This window comes from Xenopus laevis, chromosome 9_10L (assembly GCF_017654675.1).
Source record: "Xenopus laevis strain J_2021 chromosome 9_10L, Xenopus_laevis_v10.1, whole genome shotgun sequence".
NCBI lineage: Eukaryota > Metazoa > Chordata > Amphibia > Anura > Pipidae > Xenopus > Xenopus laevis.
Window position 1 is genome coordinate 53,336,342 of NC_054387.1, and position 23,399 is coordinate 53,359,740.

At 41.3% G+C, this 23,399-nt stretch overlaps 1 protein-coding gene across 1 annotated transcript; it reads right to left on the bottom strand.

The window, feature by feature from the left end:
• Nucleotides 1–277: 277 nt before the first annotated feature.
• Nucleotides 278–23,399, bottom strand: LOC108701194 (myosin-3). The gene is made up of 40 exons (XM_018235496.2): nt 23,348–23,399; nt 22,670–22,877; nt 21,665–21,808; nt 20,904–21,060; nt 20,609–20,636; nt 20,321–20,438; nt 20,149–20,241; nt 18,551–18,614; nt 18,358–18,456; nt 17,577–17,680; nt 17,080–17,218; nt 16,410–16,528; nt 16,174–16,323; nt 15,833–16,003; nt 14,626–14,935; nt 14,221–14,288; nt 13,735–13,822; nt 13,429–13,546; nt 13,122–13,245; nt 12,851–12,987; nt 12,427–12,682; nt 11,975–12,217; nt 11,494–11,670; nt 11,121–11,266; nt 10,538–10,628; nt 9,883–10,272; nt 9,625–9,751; nt 9,034–9,152; nt 8,748–8,944; nt 8,358–8,541; nt 8,024–8,189; nt 7,508–7,632; nt 7,080–7,388; nt 5,997–6,200; nt 5,754–5,879; nt 5,109–5,279; nt 4,874–4,978; nt 4,680–4,775; nt 3,599–3,736; nt 278–1,751 (listed from the first exon to the last, which is right to left on the bottom strand). Exons 2-40 carry the CDS (start codon nt 22,871–22,873, stop codon nt 1,728–1,730), a joined length of 5,829 nt encoding a protein of 1,942 aa, XP_018090985.1. The 5' UTR covers nt 22,874–22,877; nt 23,348–23,399; the 3' UTR covers nt 278–1,727.

The window sequence follows — 23,399 nt, forward strand, 5'->3', positions numbered from 1 at the left end:
AAAACGGGTGTGTGTGCTTCAGAAACTGTGCAACAGTTTATATAAAGAAGCTGATGTGTAGCTAGGGGGGCAGCCATTCAAAGCTGAAAAATGAGAAGATGCACAGGATACAAAGCAGATAACAAATAAGCTCTGTAGTATACAATGGGATTCTTCAGAACTTATCTGTTATCTACTGTGTATCCTGTGCTTGAATGGCTGCCCCGTGGCTACACAGCAGCTGTTTCTCTATATTGTAGAGTTTTTTAAGCAAACACAGCAGTTTTACGAATGGTACATTATATTGTCAATCCTTTAAAACACTTTTCTTTTTTGGTATTACTGTTACTTTAAGATGTCCCGCTTTCATTGTACTGTAGGTTCTTAGACTGTATGGAAAGAAAGGGACGTCTCCACATTGTGCCTTGAAATATTTATTTGGCAGAGAGAAGAAAGGGATTAAAGCTTTGCGTTGATGAACAGAATTTGAAGGTGCCACCCACCGAGTGGCATAAAAACTACTGTAAGCAACACAAAGGGGTTAAATTTCTTATTAACGTGGAACATTGTTCCGGCTACAGAATACAATACAATAACAGTAACCGCAGAACAATCAAGAAAGCAGGAAAAACTACAAGACAAGCATCCTGACCAGTCCAACCATCAGCATCGACAGTAAGGGAAGGATTTCAACAATCGATAGGCTCCTCTCCATATTACCTATACGTGGGACATGCTAGGCCACACCTTAATGTATCATAACCTACATCCCAGTTATCCACACTCTTGTCATTCTGTCTGTTTTACTGTTTATATAGAGCCAACTACTTAATACCTGCCTTTGAGCACCAGTTAAAGGGGAATGAACCCACCCAAGCCATTTCCAACCTGTCTCCTTCCTGTACAGGCCCTTCTGGACACTTACAAGTTATCTTTGAGCCTGGGATCAATGAGCTGCATTCATACCCTGGTCATGGCATCCAGTGCTCTAGAATTCATCTTAGAGTGTAAGGACTTGGGCCACAAGTACTGATAGTGGGGCAGGGTGAAATGTGCAAATAACATGGCAGTTTGGGCCCATTTTGCACATTGCACCCTGCTCTGTCATCAGTAAAATAACCTTAATGCATTGCTGGAAAATGAGAATTCTGACAATTTTTGCACTTTACCAATTGCTCACTGTTATTAAAGACCCAGTCACACTTTTGTAGGATTTTCATTTAGAGTCCCTTCACTCAATAGTTTTCATTCAACCAAAATCTGCTCCCCATTCATCATGTCAGTGATGTGTGTGATACTTCTAGGAATGGCCCTTCACTCTCTCCACTAAATATGTTTAGGTTCCATCTAGCTGCCATCTGGAGAAGCAACCACCAGCCAAGATAAATATAAGTTGTCTGGCTTTAACTCTATGCTAGTCTGTCGCTGCTCATTTGTGTACACGGAAGTTATCAGCATGTCATGTCAGGCTTAAAAAAGCTAAATATATTCTGTGTTCGGCTAGGCTCACTTTTCAACAGAAAGCAGTACTTGTTATTAGGCCACATCTTTTGTTTCACTTAACTTGGAAGCACACAAACATTAGGGACACCATGGGACAGGGATTCTCATGATGTTATATCAGTAACACAGGTTAAGACATTGCACATTTATAATAACACAATTTGTTTGCAAGTTCCAACTATGGAAAGCAACTTCTAACTAACTACACATTCTGTGTTTTACTTGAGTTCCGTGGAGCCAGAGGTTTATTCTTGAGTTGTCACAATCACCTGGAAATCAGAATAAGAAATCATTTAACTAATAATCAATTTTCATTAAGGAGTCAATTTTCAAGGATATTTGCATATTTCTATACAAAGCAGAACATTTGAATAGTATGGGGGGAGATAATAGGTATTGTAGACAGTAGAGCCAGATATAGACACTAGGACCAAATGGTTACAGATGGAGACAAGGGGGAAAGATAGAGATAGTAGGGCAAGATGGAGACAGTAGGGCAAGATGGAGACAGTAGGGCAAGATAGAGACAGAAGGTCAAGATAGAGCCAGTAGCACAAAATATGGACAGTATAGGAAGGTAGAGAAAGTAAGGCAAGATAGAGACAGTAGGGCAAGATAGAGACAGTTGGGTAGAATGGAGACAATAGGGAAAGATAGAGATAGTAGGGCAAGATGGAGACAGTAGGGCAAGATGGAGACAGTAGGGCAAGATAGAGACGAAGGTCAAGATAGCACAAAATATGGACAGTATAGGAAGGTAGAGAAAGTAAGGCAAGATAGAGACAGTAGGGCAAGATAGAGACAGTTGGGCAGAATGGAGACAATAGGGAAAGATAGAGATAGTAGGGCAAAATAGAGACAGTAGGGCAAGATTGTTACAACAGGATGAGATGAAGACAGTAGAACAAACTATAGACAGTAGGGTATGATGGTTATAACAGATGGAGACTGTAGAACAAAATAGAGAAGGTAGGACAAGATGAAGGCAGTAGGATAAGATACAGTAGAACACAATAGAGACAGTAGAAGATGTTGGTGACTGTAGGGCAAAATGGAGATGGGGGAAGTAAGATAGTGACAGAAATACTTTATATCAGTGTTACCCATCAAGGTTGGGAGTTTTAATTTAAAAATAACTGTAGGGTTCCAAATGGGAATTCATGTGAAAACAAATATTACCAAACCAAATGTATCATACATTATTTGTCGATTATAAATAGATTATATGTTAAAGAGTAACAAAATAATAAAAGCAGGTATTAGTGAAGGAAATGTAAGTGTGCACACTACTAGGACTGCTCATGATATCAGAGATGTAGAAGGACTCAAGACAGGGAGGAGATCTTGCCATGGCAAGCCCAGGATTGGACGGGATGCAGAGGTGGGCCCCAGCCCTTGAGGGCCCAGTCAACCCAGGCCCACTCCTGTCAGGAAACGGTGTAACACTTACACCCCCGATCACTGCCATAAGGAGGATGTAGCAGTTATGTGGAGCAAGATGGGGGGAGGTTGCAAGGTTACACGGCATTTGGTAGAGGGTGCCAGCCACTGGAAGAGTTCAGGACTCTGTGGTCACAGCCCCGGTGGACCCCAGACACCCCAGTCCAACAGTGGGCAAGCCAGTATATAGAACTGATTTATGACTTTAGCAACTCCTTAATTAATAAGATCATTTACAATTATTCACAATCCTTTGCGGAACTTCAGTTACATCCCTACATTCCTACAGAGATGAACCACATATCTTTTCCAAGTATAGGAGAAGGAAGAGGAACTCCAGCAGTATTACTGCAAACAACTTTTTATTCCAGGCAGTGGTAAACACAACATGTTCGGGTTCAATACCCTTTATCAAGTGAATCTTGATCTTCACTTGATAAAGGGTATTGAACCCGAAACATGTTGTGTTTACTACTGCCTGGAATAAAAAGTTGTTTGCAGTAATACTGCTGGAGTTCCTTTTCCTTCTCCTATACTTGGATCTTTTGCAGCAGTTGCAGCACGGAGCAACTATTGGAAAAGCTGTGCTAACCACCATCCCCTTCTTCTATTTGGACACATATCTTTTCCCTCAGGAGTTTCTACCATCTTAGATAAGCACCCCCTTATGACCTACCTTTGAGGAGATGGTTTCACGGGTCTTCATTCTCAGCTTGTTAACTTGACTTTCAGCAATGCCTGCCCTCTCCTCAGCTTCCTCCAACTCATGCTGCACCTTGCGGCACTTAAACAAATGGGTATTGGATGATTCTTCCTGTAAATGATTGTAATACGTGAGTAAGGAAGGCGCAGCTTTGTAATTTATTTGGTCAGAGAGATGTTTTATTCACCAATCATAAACCATAAAATTCTATAGTACAACACATTCTGGCTGCCCTCTGCAGTCTCTCTCTCAAGTTAGGGGCCTCAGCCCAGCAGCCTGTGGGTCTGCTTTCTCTTTGCCTCTGAAATAGAAGGGATCATACTAAAAAATTCATATCAAACAATTGTACAGGGGTCATGTGTGCCTCCAAGCCATGGGACATCACAAACAATTTTTAAAATGCTGCATAAAGGGGCAGATAATCTCACATGTAAGGTTGGATATAGTTGGTGGGTAGGGCACTTCAAACCATAAGGAGTTGTGAGCACCTCACTTTAGAGCAATGGCATATCTCAAAGTTATTGTGGCATATCATTAAGCTAGACATTACTCTGGACCAGTGGTCCCCAACCTTTTTTACCTGTGAGCCACATTCAAATGTAAAAAGAGTTGGGGAGCAACACAAACATGAAAAAGTCCCTTAGGGTGCCAAATAAGGGCTGTGATTGGCTATTCGGTAGCCCCCATGTTCACAGGCAGCCAACAAGGTGCTCTACTTGGCACTATACTTCGTTTTTATGCAATTAAAACTTGCTTTCAAGCTTGAAATTCAAAAATAAGCACCTGCTTTGAGGACCCTGAGAGCAACATCCAAGGGGTTGGAGAGCAACATGTTGCTCGCGAGCTATTGGTTGGGGACCATTGCTCTGGACCATCTACACTACAGGCCAGGGCTTTATATTATAACACCTATGCTATCCAAAAACCTGCCCAAGATGATTACTGGAAATTTGGAGCTTTTACATATATTCAGTTGGACACATGGGCCTCTACAGCCATATGTATACTCTTAATTGGTTGCCTCTGATACAGTCCTAAAAATTTTATTACTCACCGCATGTTCAGTCTGCCTCTTGTAGGACTTCACCTTCAGTTGCAATTTATCCACCAAGTCCTGTAGCCTCAAGCAATTCTTTCTGTCTTCTTCTGACTATGGAATCACAGATACAATTGTAATTTAATAATTTTATTCCATGTATATGAATCTGTAAAAATAAATACTTTATATAACCAAAGCTGTAGTTTAACCTGGAAGGTCAGCTCCTTCACACGCCTCTCAAATTTCCTGATGCCTTTGACCACCTCAACATTTTTTCTAGTTTCCAGATCCAACTCATTTTCCAGTTCTCGAACCTGCAAGAAACATGAAAAAAGGGTTCTCAGAGACATATAACTTCATACTGTGAAAGCCTTACTCTTGTTCTGTTACTGCTGTGATTGACATAACCAAGTTATAGCAGAATAAGTTCTTTTGGATATTTACTCTGGCTTCCAGCTTCTGAAGCTGCTTCTTTCCCCCTTTAAGGGCCAGTTGCTCAGCTTCTTCCAGGCGCACTTGAAGATCCTTTACTGTTTGCTCTATATTCTTCTTCATCCGTTCCAGGTGAGCACTGGTGTCTTGTTCCTTCTTCAGTTCCTCAGCCATCATGGCTGCCTATGAATTGGACACAGTTATTGGTTGCCCGGTTGTTAGACAGCAAATCTGGAAATTATGAGACAAAACTATTATTTGAAATTTAAATTAATCGGCACTCATTTGTACACTAGTGTAACTACAGAGGAAGCAGACCTGTTTCCTCTATAATCTTGAAATCCCCCTTCCCGCCGCTTTCTTCTTTACAAAATTGGCGTGCTTGCGCCTCTGTGAGTGCGCGAACAGCAGCGGCTGAGGGGTGGAGCCAGATGCATTTGCTGGAGTCCCTCTGCGCACCAGGCCTTCCAAATATTTTTCTGTCGGGGGGCCTGGCACGCTTATTATTAAGGGCCTGCATTTGTGCAATAAGCCACCCTAATTAAAACAAGTGCAAGGCAATTTGAAGCATCTAGTGCACACTGCATATCCAATAAATACCACTAGTAGAGGTTTACACTACAAATAAATGCTTAAATACAAAATTTAGTGACTCACATCTGTAATGGCTTTCTTTGCTTTCTCCTCGGCATTCCTAGCCTCATTGGTGGTGTCCTCAATCTCTCCTTGTAGTTGAACTACATCACTTTCAAGCTTCTTCTTGGTGTTAATAAGACTTGTGTTCTGAAGGTGGCAAAGAAAAACATTCTAGATTGTATCATTTGAGTCTAACAACTTAAGGGGTATAAAAGGGGTGGGAATGGTCAAAGAACTTACTGCATAAGCTTCCAAGGATATTACCTGCGAGTGCAGAAGCTGGACACGCTCAATAGCATCAACAAGATCCTGTTCAGCAACTTTTCTAGATCTTTCTGTCTGTTCCAAAGCAGCTCGCATCTCCTCAATCTCAGCCACCATCAAGTTATTTCTGCGTTCAACTATGGCCAACTGCTCTTTCAGATCCTCCTGTCCTCGGAGCGCATCATCCAGATTGATTTGTGTATCCTGTAGATTTAACAGGTAATGGTGACGTCAAATACCCTAAATTATGTTGTGTTAGTTCCATAGAACCCCCCTATTTTTGTTCATAGCATGGAACTCGAAAGAGGTAAGTAAGTGAGAACTTCACAAAAGAAAAGTTTTCTGGTCCTCTCTAGTTCCCACTCCTCTCCACGACGAGGTTTCCAAACTGTATTGGCGTCTGCAAGCAAGGCCTATAAACAATGTCTCTTGCATGCCTTAAAGAAGCGTTTCACCTTTAAGGTAACTTTTAATATGTAATAGAATGGTCAGTTCTAAGCAACTTTTCAACTGCCCTTCATTATGTAAGTTTTTTATAGTTTTTTAATTATTTGCCTTTTTCTGACTCTTTCCAGCCTTTAAATGGGGTCACAGACCACATCTAAAAAACAAATGGTCTGTAAAGCTAAAATATTATTGTTATTGCTACTTTTTATTATTCATCTTTCTATTCAGGCCTCCCCTATTCATATTCCAGTCTCGTATTAAAATCAATGCATGGTTGCTAGGGTAATTTGGACCCTAGCAACTAGACTGCTGAAACTGCAAACTGAAGATAACTACAAACTACAAATAATAAAAAATTAAAACCTATTGCAAATTGTATCAGAATATCACTTCCTACATCACACTGAACTTTAACTGAAAGGCAAACAACCTCCTTAAAGCTCAAGCTGCAACGGTAAAACTGTCTGAAGGTCCTCTCTATTAAGAGCAAGCTAGATCTCCTGGATATCAGGTAGACAGTAGTCCAGAAAAAGAAAACATAGAGCATTAAAGATTATAGCACTGGAAGGTTTCCAAGAGGACTTAACCTAGTCATTTATATAATGATTAGTTAGAAACCTACAAACCCTCACATACCTTAAGCTGACCCTGGACATTCCTCAGGTATTTCTGAGCTTCTGTGGCTATACGGTTTGCATGACTAAGCTGGACTTCCATTTCATTCAGGTCCCCTTCCATCTTCTTCTTAATTCGCACAGCTTCATTCCTACTCCTAATCTCGGAATCTAGAGCTCTCTGCATTGTCTCGATGATCCTCTGGTAGTTCCTCTTCAGCTGATCAATTTCCTCATCCTTTTCTGCCACCTTCCTCTCTATGTCGGCTTTAACCTGGGTCAGTTCCAGCTGAATTCTCAAGATCTTTGCCTCTTCGTGCTCAAGTGCTGCCTTTAAGGGAAATTGGGAAAAAAGCAATTGGTGTTTAAGAACCAATACCTTAAGTTTTGAATAAACCGCCCATACTTTTGAATAAACTGCACATCTACAATATCCTTTTGAACAAATACCTCTGCTTCTTCAAGGGATGACTGCATCTCACTCTTCTCCAGCTCAACTTGCTTTTTGGTTTTCTCCAGTTCATGAATGATTTTACCACTTGATGATATTTGCTCAGTCAAGTCAGTTATCTCTTCTGTAAAGCATTAATTTATTTGAGTATGACATCAAATAATAAATGGTTCTTAGGGCTCTTGTTACACTTTCGTACCACAGATGCCACTTTGCCTGGTGGTAGATGCCATCGTCCACGAACTTTGTACAAAAATATGGAGCTACCTCAAGCAGACATGCAAGATCTATATCAACAGCGTAACTGCCATAAGGGAAACACCCTTCCTGCAGGTAGTTTTCATGATTACACACTTTTTAGGGCACTCTAACAAATAAGGTTTCAGCAAATCCTACCCCAAGTAAACACGCCTCTTGAATGCAGTTTCAGCCATTATCTTGTTTCTAGGGAGCACTAACACATAATTTCCTATCATTTTCCAGCATACTCATTGATGACTTCTCTATATACTCACGTTGTAAGTTCTTATTTTCTCGTTTAATGATCTCTAGCTGGTCCAGAGATTCCTCATAAGCGTTCTTCATTTTGAAAAGCTCTGTACTCAGAGACCTTGACTCCTTTAGAGCTGATTCAAATTCAGACTGAGATTCTTCATACTTTTGCCTCCACTCTGCTAAAATCTAAAGGAATTGAAAAAAAAAAAAATTAAATATATATATATATATATATATATATTGTATATATGTATGTATATATCAGATGCCAGGTTTAGTGAGCCAAGAGTTACAGAATTCTTGTAATACTGTTATTCTTTGTAACTTAGGGATTTTAAAGGTATACATGGTTACCTTATCAAAATTCCTCTGTTTTTTATCAAGAGCTGCAGCTGCCGAATTTGCCCTCTCTACATCTATCATGAGATCTTCCACTTCTCCCTGCAACCTTTGCTTGGTCTTCTCCAGAGAGGAACATTTGGAATTCACAGCCTCGATCTGTCCTTCTGCCTCTTGAAGACGTTGCGCCAACTTTTTCCTACGGAGCACAAAAACACAAAGTATGTTTTAGCCTTTCAGTATCTATTCTTCATTTTGGTTTTCATTATGCTACTATGAGAATTAAGGTTAATGTCATAAAACTAGACCTTAAGGATCCCTAATTAGCAGAGTCTTTGTACAATCACAGTAAGTTGAATCATTCTGTATGTAAAATGTAACATTCCCTGCTAGCTGTTGCCTTACTTGGCTTCCTCCAGTTCTTCAGTGCGCTGGATTGCATCAGTCTCATATTTGGTTCTCCACTGAGCAACCTCCCCATTGGCCTTAGACAGACCACGTTGCAACTCAGACTTGGCCTCTTGTTCCTCTTCATATTGCTCCCTGAGCAGTTCACAGTCATGGCGGGAAGATTGCAATGAATGGGCAAGGGCATTTTTGGCCTAGCAAATAAACAACACCAATAATTAAATAAAATAAATTCAAAATTTGAGACATTGCAAGGGTACATTGTGTGTCCTAGTGTCCATACTTTAACTTCTTCCTCCATCAGCCTTTTAAGTTCCTCAGTTTGCTGAATGAATGCTTGTTTGGATCTTGACAACTGGGATACAAGAGCATCTCTCTCCTCCAGCTGACGAGCCAGTTCCCCTAATTTAAAACAACAAAAAATTGAGATTCAAAAAGTAAAAACACATACGCAAAATTCAATCTGAGCACATTCAAAGGAGCTGTAAGCTAGACAGGTCATCTAACAAGAACAGCATCAGCATCAAGGTGGCAGTGTAGAGTGTAGGATGTGTAGGGGTGAGCTATCTTCCTTTATAGGCCTCCGCAGAAAGGGTACAGTCTACTAAAGGGTATCTCTTTGCTCTGTCTTAAGCCTTTGCAGATTCTATCTCCTATGGGTAATGATGCTTAATTATCTGTATGTAATGCTCATTAAACACTCATTAAAAATTGTCTCACCATTGATTGTATCACAGGGAGAACCTGTACTGCTATCATTAATAATGGTTTACTGGTCAGCTGCTGAGGTGGTATTCCATGTGACACCCCCCTACTCATATGCATGGCACCCCGTGAAGAGTACTGTATTCAGATGCTAGATTCAATAGCTTACCTGACTCTGTCTGCAGACGAGACTTATGCATTGAAAGATCAGCCACCATCCTCTGGGTCTCTTCTGTTTTGGCCTTGAATTCACTCAGCTGATCTTCCAGGGTCCGGCACAGCTTCTCAAGATTTGCCTGTAAAGGCAGAGAAATACTTGACGTGAAACCTATAAGAGAGGCTGACCTTACTCAACACATTTTCATCCAAATTCAAGAATATTTTTTATTCATAAAGAACAACTGAGATACTTTGTAAACTGTCAGACCTTGGATTTAGTGACAGACTCCAAGTTACTGCTAAGGTCATCAATTTCCATCCGCATCTCGCTCTTCTCCTTCTCCAATTTCTGTTTGACACGCTGGAGATTGTCTATCTGATCGCTGTACTCCGCAGTGCAGTCTGCGTGCTTCTTGCGCAGAGAGGCCACTGTGGCTTCATGCTGTAGGGATATCTCTTCCAGGTCCCTCCGCACCTTCTGGAACTCAGCTTCTCTTTTTTTATTTAGCTCTAACTGAGTGGCTGTGGCACCCCCTGCTTCTTCTAGCCTCTCACTGATCTCCTCCAACTCCCGCATCAAATCAGCCCGCTGCTTCTCTGCCTTGGCTCTGGTTGCCCTCTCTGAATCAATCTCCTCTTCAAGCTCCTCTATACGGGCCTGTATGGAGTATAAACAGAATGGGGCACAACTACATAACATAGGGCTTTGGGGCTTTAGGGGCTTTGGTCCCAATTGTATCTGCACAATACATCAGCACAATACATCTGCACAATAAAATGTGTTTGCTGCTTAATAAAATGTTTTTGGGTGTGGCTTAAAGTCCCACCTATTAATAGGCCAGGGGAAAGAAAACAACCATGAAACAGGAAGCACAGAGAATTAGAGCTCCATACATGGGTATATTCCTCTAAAATTATTTCACCTGCAGCTCTTTAATTTTCTTCTGGAATTGATTCCCCATAACTTGCTCGTCTTCAATCTTGCTAAGCAGCTGGCTTATCTCAAAATCCTTCCTATTGTCAAAATATATAAACTCAGTATCAACATGGAGTCAGTTTTAAAAATATTACATCTAGTTAAGTGTCAGAAAGGTTATTGCCAGGCCCAGAACTCTAGGAAACCCAGGTGACATATTGGTTAGGCCAGTGAATGGACATTGTCTAACCTCTGCTAGTTCCATGAATACAGCACTGCCAAATGCAATGCAGGACTCTGAGCTCCAACTAATGCAGGGCACAAGGTGAAAAAAAGGCTTTAGCCCATTTATGCAATTTGCACCCCTCCCTGCACATGACCCCCATCATTTCCCAAACAGAGCAACATCACAAGACATTTCTTTTCTCACATTAATTATATTAGCAGTGTAATTCTGCTAATGTCCTGAAAACTAAAAGATTAATGCAAATTGCAAAAGTTCCAGAAGAGCTCTCTGAGACATGTTACATTACTTTTTCATGGTTGTATTCTTTAAAGAAAATATAAGAACACACAAATAATATCCATACTTTTTCAGCTTTTCATCCAGCTGCTGTCTGTCATTCTCCAAATCCATGATGGAATCCTGTGCCAGTTTCAAGTCTCCCTCCAGCTTTCTCTTGGCTCTCTCATTGTCCATCCGAAGCTTCTTCTCTTGTTCCAATGACCCTTGAAGCTGTAAGTTAAGAAATGGGCCTGCATTTATGAAATGCTAGAAATAGGCAGAATGTAGTGTTTCTAGAGAACAAATAAGTAAACCCCTACATAATGGGTAGAAACAAGCCTGGTGTACTGTTACCAATGGGAAAGGAAAAGATTATACATGTCCATATTTAAGATCATGGATATGATATTGCATCTCACCACTCAAGTTCTGTCATTATGAAGTGTAGAAATGCTCACATCATCTATCTGCTGCTCCAGTTTGGCTTTAAGCTTGGTCAGAGCGTTGACTTTGTCTTCTTCAGCCTGCAGGTCATCCAGGGCTTGTTGGTGGGCTTCCTGCAGAGCTTTTCTCTCTTTTGTCAGCTTGACAATTGTTTCATCCAGCACAGCCATTTCTTCAGTTAGGTTTTTAACCTATTATAACATATATATCAATCCCTTAGCTGGGTTTAATAGCACAAATACTTACATATTAAGAAAGGTTAAGAAAGGAATAAGCCTAGATCCAAGCTTGGCCATGGTTAAAGAGAGCAGCCCAGGAGCATGAAGTACTTAGAATCAGAGCAATGGTTAAAGAGAGCACCCCAGGAGCATGAAGTACTTAGAATCAGAGCAAAGTAATGGCTGGATAATAGGGTTAGATCCAGTTAGGGATAATGCAAATGGGCCACTAGTATCATGCCAATTTAAGATATGCTTTAAAGTTAAGATTACACACCTTATTTTCAGTCGCATGCCTCTCCTTCTCCACCTTGGCCAATGTCAGCTCTAGGTCATCAATATCTTTCTTGAGTTCTGAACACTCATCCTCCAGTTTCCTCCTCTTGGCTGTCAGTTCAGCATTGGACTCTTCCTCGTCCTCCAGTCTCTCATTCAGCTCCTTCATTTTTGCTTCCAACTGGATTTTACTTTTAATTAACTGATCACAACGTTCCTCTGCATCTGACAAGTTTTCTGATTCCTACAAGAGATAAAATTCTTGTTTGATAACCTTGGCCATACTTTGCACAGCATCATTGTGACATGAAGCCTGTGGCCTTCACATTATTACTATTCTAAGTTCAGCAACATCTTTAGGGTCACAAATTTGTGGGTCACTAGATTAGGCTGCTGCAGTACTGCGCTGCCACTAAAAGCGAGAGCAAAGGATACAAAGAACCATGTACTCACAGACTGGACTTGTAGCTTGAGGTCATTCTTCTCTTGGAGAAGTTTCACCATTTTCTCTTCTAGTTCCTTCCTTTTTGCTTCTGACTTGGCCAGATTCTCCTTGGTCTTCTCAAACTCTTCTTTCATGGCAGCCATCTCTTTCTCAGTCTCTGCGCTCCTCAGCAAGGGCTTTATTTTAAAGTAGAGTTTCATCCATGGCCAGTGTTTGACATTCATGAATGCCCGGATGTTATACTGAATGCAGAAAATTGCATCCCTGGAAGGGACATATATTATATAATTAGCATGATCCATGGAGTCTGGCAAATCAAGATACCAGAGAGCTGCTACCTAAACATCATACAGATGACACAAAAAATTCCAATCTGTTGATTTCTGCTCTGGCTCACTGTAGCTTATTACATGATATAACTAACTTGCTCACCTCCTTTCCATCATTTTCATGAACTCAAGCCTCATGAGGAACCCCCTGCACCGAGCCTGGGTGCGTGTTATAACAAGGACCAAGCTGTCGTCCCTCATCTCCTCTAGGGTCCCCAGCAAACCAGCCTTGAAGAATACCTAGGGCACAGATTGACATGAGATGACATGAACTGCATTGCCAGGTACCCATATATCCTTTTGGTGTATAAAGGTCTCCCCCCAATTATTCTTACTTACACCCCAAGTTCTGACAAGCCAAGTCTAAGCATTACCTTTGTGTGGCCAAATTTATACTGGGTGTGATCAATATCAATACACCCCAGGAGCTTCTCACAGGCCTTCTTGCTATCTATAAACTGTCCTTCTGGGATTGCACTGGCATTCAGTATTCGGTACCTATTTAATCAGATAGGAGAAAGAAAAATGTGAAAGGCTCTGATTCTTTACTCTGCAATCATGAGCCAAAGCTTCAGCCTAAGCTGATTCCCTTGAGGCATTAAGAAGGATCAACCAATCACCACTGGATCTCCCTGTCATCATTCTAATGTCTACCCAATGAATTATTCATGATGAGTGTACCTTTGTTTAAAATCTCCGTACAAGATTCTGTTGGGGAATCCCTTGCGGCAAATTCTGATGCCTTCCAGCACACCATTACACCTTAACTGGTGAAGAACAAGATGGTGGTCAATGTCACCTATAAGAAACCACAGAAGGTTCACTAAGCTCTGTCCAGCCACATACCTCCCAGTATTCCAAATGAAGAAATCAGGATATTTATGTCACATCCCCAATCCACAATGACCACACTCATATGCCAATACTCCTATCTCTCTCTGCTAAGCCCCACAATACAGGAACAGAAAATGTATTTATTCACAATACCTGGTGTTTTGGTCTCATTGGGGATGATACATCTGACAAAATGGGGGTGTGTGGTCCGCAGGTTTGACATCAGTTTATTCAGATTTTCCTAATGGCATAAAGTCATAACTGATAAGGCAGAAGTGACTTTGGGTGACTGATCTCAGCATTAAATCACATATAATACAGTGCAAGTTCTTAGACTGGGCTTGGTAATGCATGAATCCTCCCAGCCTGTGAAATTAGTCTTATTAAAACTGACATAAATTCAGAGGGCAATGAAAATACAAACTGTCTTGTATTGGTCTCATAGACAGCTCTTAATGTACATTCAATTGCCTTCCCCAAAACCTCACAGCTTCACAACCTAAACAACAATGCCATCTACTGTCCATACTGGGAACATTTAAAATGTACTCAAAAAAATAAAAAAAGATAAAAGCTTAAGTGGCATATTGCATATTTGGGCAGCATTTTATGTTCCTTGTTTCATTCTCTGTAACTCACCCTAAAAAGTGCCGACACAGTTTGGAAGGAGGAGCCTTTCTTCTTTGTTGCCTTTTTGGTTGTACCTTCTGGTGGGACACAAGATAAACCTATCTCAGGTCTAGAACAATGCAGCCTGCATTCCTAGAGCCCAAATATTTTCCCTGGGTTAAATGCCTATTATGAACAAGTGAGTAGATCCAGAGTCAACTGGCAATCAGTAAGAGGACTGGAGCAACAGAGCATTTGAACATTCCCAAGGCTGGCCAAGTCTCCCATTAGAACATCTGAATGGTGACATCCTCTATGTGAAACTTAAATCATACATTTTGGGGTCTATTTCTTAAATAAAGAGTCTCTATACTGACCCATTTCACAGGGATATAATAAGTACATTAATGGCCGAATGCAATTACTGTTATTTACCTGCGTTGGCAGACTCATAGGTGGCGTAGAGATTGGCCAGGATCTTCATGGAGGATTTTTGGTAAAGACCCACAACTGTTTCATTCAGTGGGTCCTTATTCTTCTCCAGCCAGCCTTTTATGTTGTAATCCACTGTCCCAGCATAGTGGATGAGGGAGAAGTGAGCCTCAGCTTTGCCTTTAGCTGGTTTGGGTTTCTGGAAGTTGTTGGATTTGCCCAGATGTTGGTCATACAACTTGTTCTTAAATGAAGTGTCTGTTGCCTTGGGGAACATGCACTCCTCTTCAAGGATGGAGAAAATGCCCATTGGCTAAAATAGTAATAATAAAATTGTTTGATTTTTCTGCAAACTGTGTTCTAAGAGTGTAGTGCCCTTTCCTCTAATGGCAGAAATAAGGCTTTCTCAGTCAAATGTACTTTAAAATGTAAATACACGTGGGCCCATTTCTTCAACTAGATGAGGAATCTAACCTTGAGTAAATGTGTCAGTCATCTCACTCTAGTACTTCCCTATATTTATATGTTCTGTCTATCCTGTTCCTGAACTGCTCCCTTTCCCATGGCCAGGCAGGTAACATAGGGCTTGATCCTTGCAATAAATCTGGTGAAAATGTCCTTGAGCCAGGGATTCAACTATTAAATTGAGGCCTAATTTTACTTATTGGCAGGACCCACCCAGGGGATCTAGGTCAGTGATCCCCAACTAGTAGCTCATGAGCAACATGTTGCTCTCCAATCTCATGGATGTTGCTCCCAGTGGCCTCAAAGCAGGTGCTTATTTTTGAATTCCAGGCTTGAAGGCAAGTTTTGGTTTCATAAAAAACAGGTGCACTGCCAAACAGAGTCTCCTGTAGGCTGCCAGTCCATATAGGGCACACCAAACAGCCAATCACAGCACTTATTTGGCACCCAAAGAACATTTTTCATGCTAGTGTTGCTCCTCAAGTCCTTTTACTTCTGAATGTTGCTGACTGGTTTGAAAGGTTCGGGATCCCTGATCTAGGTGATCAATGGGCTAATCATTTGGTCCCCCTCTGAAGATGGGGGAAGCCCAGGAGCAGGAATCATAAATAGAGAGAGAATCACACCTCTATATACCAGAAGATGAGAGCAGCTTGAATTCACCTAATGGAAGTTCCAACTAGCACTGATTAATCCCCAATAAATGTGGCCTAGAGTCAGTCATTACAGTAGCATTTTCACTTGCCTTCTCAATAAGCTCAATGCAGGCAGCCAAGTCCATGCCAAAGTCAATAAACGTCCACTCGATCCCTTCCTTCTTGTATTCCTCTTGCTCCAGGACAAACATGTGATGGTTGAAAAACTGTTGCAGTTTCTCATTGGTGAAGTTGATGCAGAGCTGCTCCAAGCTGTTGAACTAAAATAACCCAATCATTTATATCTGGAAAGTCTTTATTGTCTCACTATAAATCCTACCCACACTCAAGTTTGCATCTTCATTCAACAGGAAAAGGATTACATAGTAAATGTTTATCATTTTATTTTCTATGCCCAGACTGACATTTGTCCAGATTCCCTCTTACCAACCTCAAAGATCTCAAAGCCGGCGATGTCCAAGACGCCAATAAAGTGCTGCCGGGGGAGCTTAGTGTCCAGCTGCTGGTTAATCCGCGCCACCATCCATATGAACAGTTTCTCATACACCGACTTGCTGAGCGCATTGACATTATATTGCACCTGAAAGAGACAACAGGGGAATTTAGCACACCTGTAGGTATATCTCATCTGCAAATGTATAGTACTTAACTGCAGTAGTAACCTACCTGCTCTACTGTTTGACCCTTGGTTACAAACTCATTCCCAACTTTAACCCTGGGATAGCACAGAGCCTTAAGAAGATCTGCTGAGTTCAGTCCAGTCAAATATCCGGTTTTATCAGCCACTGGAAAACCAATCATTAAACAGATATGCACTTCAGTTGCAAAGGTTTATGGCATATAATCTATTAAATTCAGAGGGCTGCCCTTGTGAGCTAAGTTGTTCTAATCACCTTTTTTGCTTGCAATGTAGTGTTTGGTGCAAAACTAGGTGCAAGTTTAAATTAACACTATACCGACTAGAGAATTTAGCATCAGTACCTACTGGGGACAAGTAGAATGCAGGGAAAGGGACTCCTATGTGCCACCCTACTCATGCCCCTCATGTATGTGGTGGAACTGTAGGGAGAGCAGACCCTGTGGCCATTGGCATGCACACAGAAAGAGGGGCCCAAAAAAAACCCTCTCTTCCATTCCATGATTGTCTGTTCCCATAATTTACAAAGATCAGTTGTGCACAAGGGTGGAAGAGCCTTTAGGTGTGGGTGGCACGGGGGGGGTCTGGATCTCACGCTATGCTCCTTTCCATAGGTAACATTGTAAAGCAGTATCCATGATATAGGAAATTCTATGCAGTATACAGAACATGTCTCTTATTCGCCCCAAGAGCACTTACCCTCTGTCCCATCTGGCTCAGCCTGCTCCTCACGTGGCCTCTGCTTGAACTTCATTGTCCCATAATGCATCACTGCCCCCGTTAGTTTGTAAATACAAGTCTTCTCTTCAGGCGTGAAGCCCAGAATGTCAATAGCATTCTAGAGATGGAAACAAACAGTACCAAAGTGGCTAAGTTAAAATTCCTGTTCTAGGATAAAAAAAATTGCCACCGTGAAGCACATAGAAAATTCTGCAGGCCCAAGCAAAACACTTAATCACTATTGGTTTGAACCCACCTATCATTTGGCACACTTAATTCTTCAAATTTGCTTACAAAAGACATAGGGATCATGTATTACTGGCCTGCGTGCAGAAGCACTACGAGGTGCAACATTGCCCAACACCCACAATTACACCCACAATAATGGATGGAGCAGACTGCACTCTATAGTTTACCCTTAATAAATGAGCCCCAATCATGGCACAAAGCCCACACGAAAAAGTTGTCATACTCACATCTGTTGCCATTAATTCTTCTGAATCAACAATGCTGGCCACGGAAATCTCCCCCTGGCTGATGTAGGGAAAATCATATGGATTTGTGGTGATAAGGAGCGTATCTGCCGAATATATATAGGTATGTATAAATATGGTGAGGGAAAGAATGTGACATGGTGCATGGTCCAAACTCTAGTCTACTGACTTGTATACTAGATTTGGAGGAAATGTAATCAGCTTTTTATTATTTATTTGAGGTTTATTTGTTTCCTCTCTATTCTGCCTCTCACCACAGAACAACCTACCCAAGATCATTGCTATGCTCCATGCCCCTGGTAACAGGAGATGAACAGTTAGGCAAGGCTTTTAAGATTATGCTACATTGATTACCTGGCAAGGGTTAGTTAGGTGACCAAGGTGGTGGATGTGTGTTTTGGGTGCCCTTTCCTTTTGGCCTGGCACTGATAGTGAATAAATGGGGCTTAAGGAAGATAATAATGAGGGATCATGATGTAGTCTCACTGGTGGTGTAGATCAAACTCTAAATGCTCCCATGTGCTGTCACAGGTGATCCCTATTTATTTTACAGAAGGATCATGTTTGAGAGCATGGAGTATCAGACCTTAGTGGAGTTTAAGTAGAGACAGGGGCATTAGACAGTGCTAGAGTTAGATCAAAAGTTGAGGTACCTTAGGAGCACAAGATTAGGTATATGATAGATAATATCTACATTTTTAACATTTATATTGCTATTATCTATTGTTAATCGACCAATGTGATATCAGTACTCTGTACTGACCAATCAGTTCTGGCTTATGGTTGGACAGGATCTGGTAGAAGATATGGTAGCTTCTCTCAGCTGGGAGCTGAAATGTCACTCGGGACTTCTCCAGAAGATCTGCAATGAAATTCATATAATTAGGGAGCCTGACCACCTGACCCCCACCTCCCTGACCCCAGGACACACACACACATATACATATAATACGTACATGTTTCGATATCCGCCGAGGCTAACTTTCCAGTTGTGCCAAAATGAATTCTGATAAATTTACCCTAAACAAGATTTCAAATTTTTATTTGCATGAAACATAAAATGAGGAAGTTACAAAATTCCAAAACTGAACCTTCATTAGCCTTAAATATCCATGTTATCATTTTATCTGCACATATCTTCCGTATAATCTTCTTCTCTCTGACCCTGCTCTGTTTGATGCTTTAAGCCCTTTGCTCATGTTACTCACCTTAGCCACTGTTCCTTCTTGCTTCATGGTTTCCCCATTTAAACCTTCCATGGGACCAATAAAAATAGTATTGGTTCTTTACCCTCCATCACTCCCTCTACCCTGCGTTACCCCTCCCTATCCTGCACCTCATGACTTACCTGCGTCAGCCCTCTCTAACCTGTGTCACACTTCTCTACCCTGTTTCAACCCTCTCAACCCTGCTTTACCCCTCTCTACCCTGCATTACCCTTCTCTAAACTATGTTACCCCTCTCTACTCTGCTTTACCCTTATCTACCCGTCACTACCCTGCCCCACAGTTCTCTACCCTAGATTTCCTATCTATACCGTGCATTACACTTTCTACCCTGCATTACCCTTCTCTACCCTGCATTACCCTTATCTACCCTGCATTACCCCCCCTCTACCTTGCATTACCCTTCTCTACCCTGCATTATACTTCTTTAACCTGCATTACCCTTCTCTACCCTGCATTACACTTCCTTACCCTGCATTACCCTTCTCTACCCTGCATAACCCTTCAATATCCTGCATTACTCCCCTCTACCTTGCATTACCCTTGTTTACCATGCATTACCTTTCTCTACCCTGCATTACCCTTCTCTACCCTGCATTAGCCTTCCTTATCATGCATTACCTTTCTCTACCCTGCATTACCCTTCTCCACCCTGCATTACCCTTCATTACCATGCATTACCTTTCTCTACTCTGCATTACCCTTCTCTACCCTGCATTACCCTTCCTTATCATGTATAACCTTTCGCTACCCTGCATTACCCTTCTCTACCCTGCATTATCCTTCCTTTCCCTACATTACCCTTCTCTACCCTGTATTACCTTATTACCCTTCCTTACCCTGCATTAGCCTTCTCTACCCTGTGTTACCTTTCCCTACCTGCATTACCCTTCCCTACCCTGCATTACCCCTGTCTACCCTGCATTACTCCTCTCTATCTTATGTTACCCTTCTCTATCAAAAGTTTTGGTGCTCAAACAGTTACTTGAAATTTTGCCCACTATCATTACAAAATGAAAGGTACCTTTAGTCCTCATCCTTCTTTGGTCAGGTAGCTCCTTTCAGGTCAGAATCTAATCTATATCTGACCTTATACCTGTGTCTGTGTGGGTGGGCAGGAGGATCCTGGGATAGATGGGGTTGTGGGTAGGCAATGTACTATGCCCGTTTGGAGAAAGACACTAGTCACAGCCAGAGTTTTTTTGTGAGCAGCAAGCAACTGGGGCAGGATTGCCATGAATAACCAGGTTATGTGGTGCATAACATCACACATGGAAGCTGCCAATGCTTGCGCTGCACTGATTGGGAATTCATGAGGGAAAACTCACAAAACGCGACGAGTTATCATTCCTCACAGTCTTGGCATTGCCGAAGGCTTCAAGCAGCGGGTTGGCATGGATTATTTGATCCTCCAAGGTTCCCTGTTGGGATAACGAAATTATAAGCAATTGTATGGAATGAGGATTTTGAGATAAAATAGAAAGTAGTCTGCTATGTCACCTTTATGCTACTGGTGGCTTCTTTTTCTTTTTTCTTGGGGTCACAGACAGCTGCAATTGTTGCAAAATATTGGATGACACGTTTGGTGTTCACAGTCTTCCCAGCACCAGATTCTCCGCTTCAAACATAAGAGCAATAAGCAATGAGCAGAGCTGGGCGTTACCTGTTCTGCACTAGAGTATAACGGGTCCTCGTTCAACAAAGGAGCCTTCTGTAGTGTATATCAGGCTAAACCTGGATGCTATTTATGAACTTTCATTAATTCATAAATGATAGGAAATCACTTACGTGATTAGGATGGACTGGTTTTCCCTGTCTGTAGAAAAGAAGAACATACATGTTATAGAAATGTATTGCCCATTAACACAACTGTATATTTACAAATATTAGCTTTACCCTAAGGGAAATGTCAAATGGGCTGGTTTCTAATATTTTGTTGCATGTAGTTATGTGGGAAGGGGACACACACTGAAATCCCCCCCCCTTTAAAGTGATTCATTGATTGGACAGTATAAATAAATGGTAGTTTTGCCCAGAATTGAGAAAATGACTTCATATATAGTTTCTGACCAATGGGACATACCAGTTAACATGAACTGATAGGCGTTATCCGAGATGGAGAAGATGTGGGGTGGAGCCTCCGATCGCTTTTTCCCGCGGTAGGCATTGACCACCTCAGGATTATATACGGGAAGCCACTTGTAGGGGTTGACAGTGACACAGAAGAGGCCGGAGTAAGTCTACAAACAGAAGCAGATAAAGGGTAACTGGTGGTCAATGGCAATAGCTATTGCTCTCTATGTCTAATAGCATGTTCATATGAACTTCCTGCCCTAGCTGAACATGCTTTTAGGTAAAATCCCAACCCCATGTCAGTTCATTTGGAAGAGCTGAGTTCTGTATCAATATTAGACTCCTCAATAATCATTGGATTGCTGATGCCCAATAGGGAATTAGTTATACCATGCATGATTCACCTTGCAGCTCATACACTGAAGTAGGTGCAAATGAGCAAGTATAGTTGCATTGAATGATAGATATTCCACTTATTGCATGACTATTGGATATAGAGCAGCCGGGAGTAGAAAGTTCAGAGAATGATAGCTCTGTGTCAGGGGAAATACTGGGGGTAGAATGGGTTCACTGATAGAATTGATTCAACTAACTGGTGTGGTCCCTCCTAACCATGAGAGGACAGCCCAGGAGCAGGAAGTACAGAGAATATGAAAAATAAATGGGGGTTCACATACACAAGGTATTGAGTCTCACCATATCTAGCCTTACAGACTAGTGAATGTATCTTTCTAGAACTAAATTATATTATATATTTGAAGGAAGACTCACATAGATCATCCAGGCTTTGTAGCGATCCTTCAGATTGTACAGAACAGCCGGCTCATGCAGGTGGGTCAGCATCGCCATGTCCTCACTTTTGTCAAACTTTGGGGGATTCATGGGGAAGACATTCTCAGGCTTGACAGTTACTGTCTAAAGTGTAACAGGAGAGAGGGACCATACATTGAGATTTGTTCATTTTATTAAGCAATTGCTTACTTCATTCAACTGTGGTCACTGCCTAAGGTGTTGTTGACAATTCAATGGTATATAGCTTTCATGTTAATTTGGACTTGGTATGCTTCTTAGAAAATTGAATATAACTAAACATTGATGCCACTAATAATGAGACATAACTAATATTCACATTGTTGTGTAACTGAGACATATCTAGATTCAAGACTTGATTCTCTGATGGGCTATGCTTGAGATGTGCATCAAGATTGTTTTACAGTTAAGACATGGAAGTTAGTTTAAGTTAGGATGTGTATCTAGTTTGGCTTACATTGGAAATATATTGGCTAATCTAGATCAGAGACGCATATTTAGGTTGCTCTACATTTGAGATGTATTGCTTAGTCTAGAATTGAAACTGGTTTCTAGGTTGGTCTAAATTTGAGACTTATTGTTTAGTCTGGTGTTGAGAAATATAGGTGAGTTTAGCATGAAAGCATGTATCTATGTTGGTCTACATTTAAAACAAATAGGTAAGTCTAGAACTGATGCATATATTTAGGTTGCGCTACATTTGAGACATATTGTTTAGTCTGGAGATGAGACATGTTTGTAAGTTGGTCTAAATTTTGATGTATTGGAAAGTCTAGATTTGAGGCATTTATCTAGGTTGTCAACATTTGAGACATATAGGTTAGTCTAGATTTGAGTCATACATCTAGGTTGGCCTACATTTAAAGATATCTAGGTTAGTATAGATATTTAGGTTGGTGATATATAATAATATTAAAGACCAGCTAAATTACAGTATGACCTAAGCACAATCACATATTGCCATACCCTATTATCTTCAGTCTCAACTGTTGTCTTCCCCCCTTCATCACTCTTTATCTTGCCCTTTATGTAGTCGAGGACAGGATCAGTAACAAAGCAATACGTCTTGGCATCAAATGGCTGGTTTTGAGCCTCAATTCTCTCTTTCTCAGGCTTTCGAAGGAACGGGGCCGCCACCCCAAAAATCGACATCTCATGATCGCTACTCATGACTCTGCAACAACAACAATGTTATGACCAGTCTATGGCAACTCTGACACAGATTTATTGGGTCAGGCTCTCAGACAGCTGGGGAACAAAAGCCAGTGACTCATGCTAGACTGACACTGTACACCTACACTTACTAACAGAATGGAGCTCCACTTGGCACCTTTCAAGGAACAGAAGAGTCTCATAAAGCAGAACTGACTGTGCACTTGTAGGATAATATTACAAATGATCAGAGAAACCCCAGTGGATGGGGTAAATCCCCACAACCACCCTCAGCGCCATCAGGCAACTGCACTAATAAACAGGATTTAATCTGTGCCACAGTAATTATGGGAAAGAAAATGAGATATCCTACCCACACATATATACATATACACACTCTCTCACACATACACTTACGTCCAGTCTGTTACATACACATTTATAAAATTATTAGACATATGTAGGTATGCCATATACCCTTTCTTCCAGTACCTGCTAATTCAGCAAATAGGAATCAGAGGTGTCTGAGATCTGTATCTAAAGA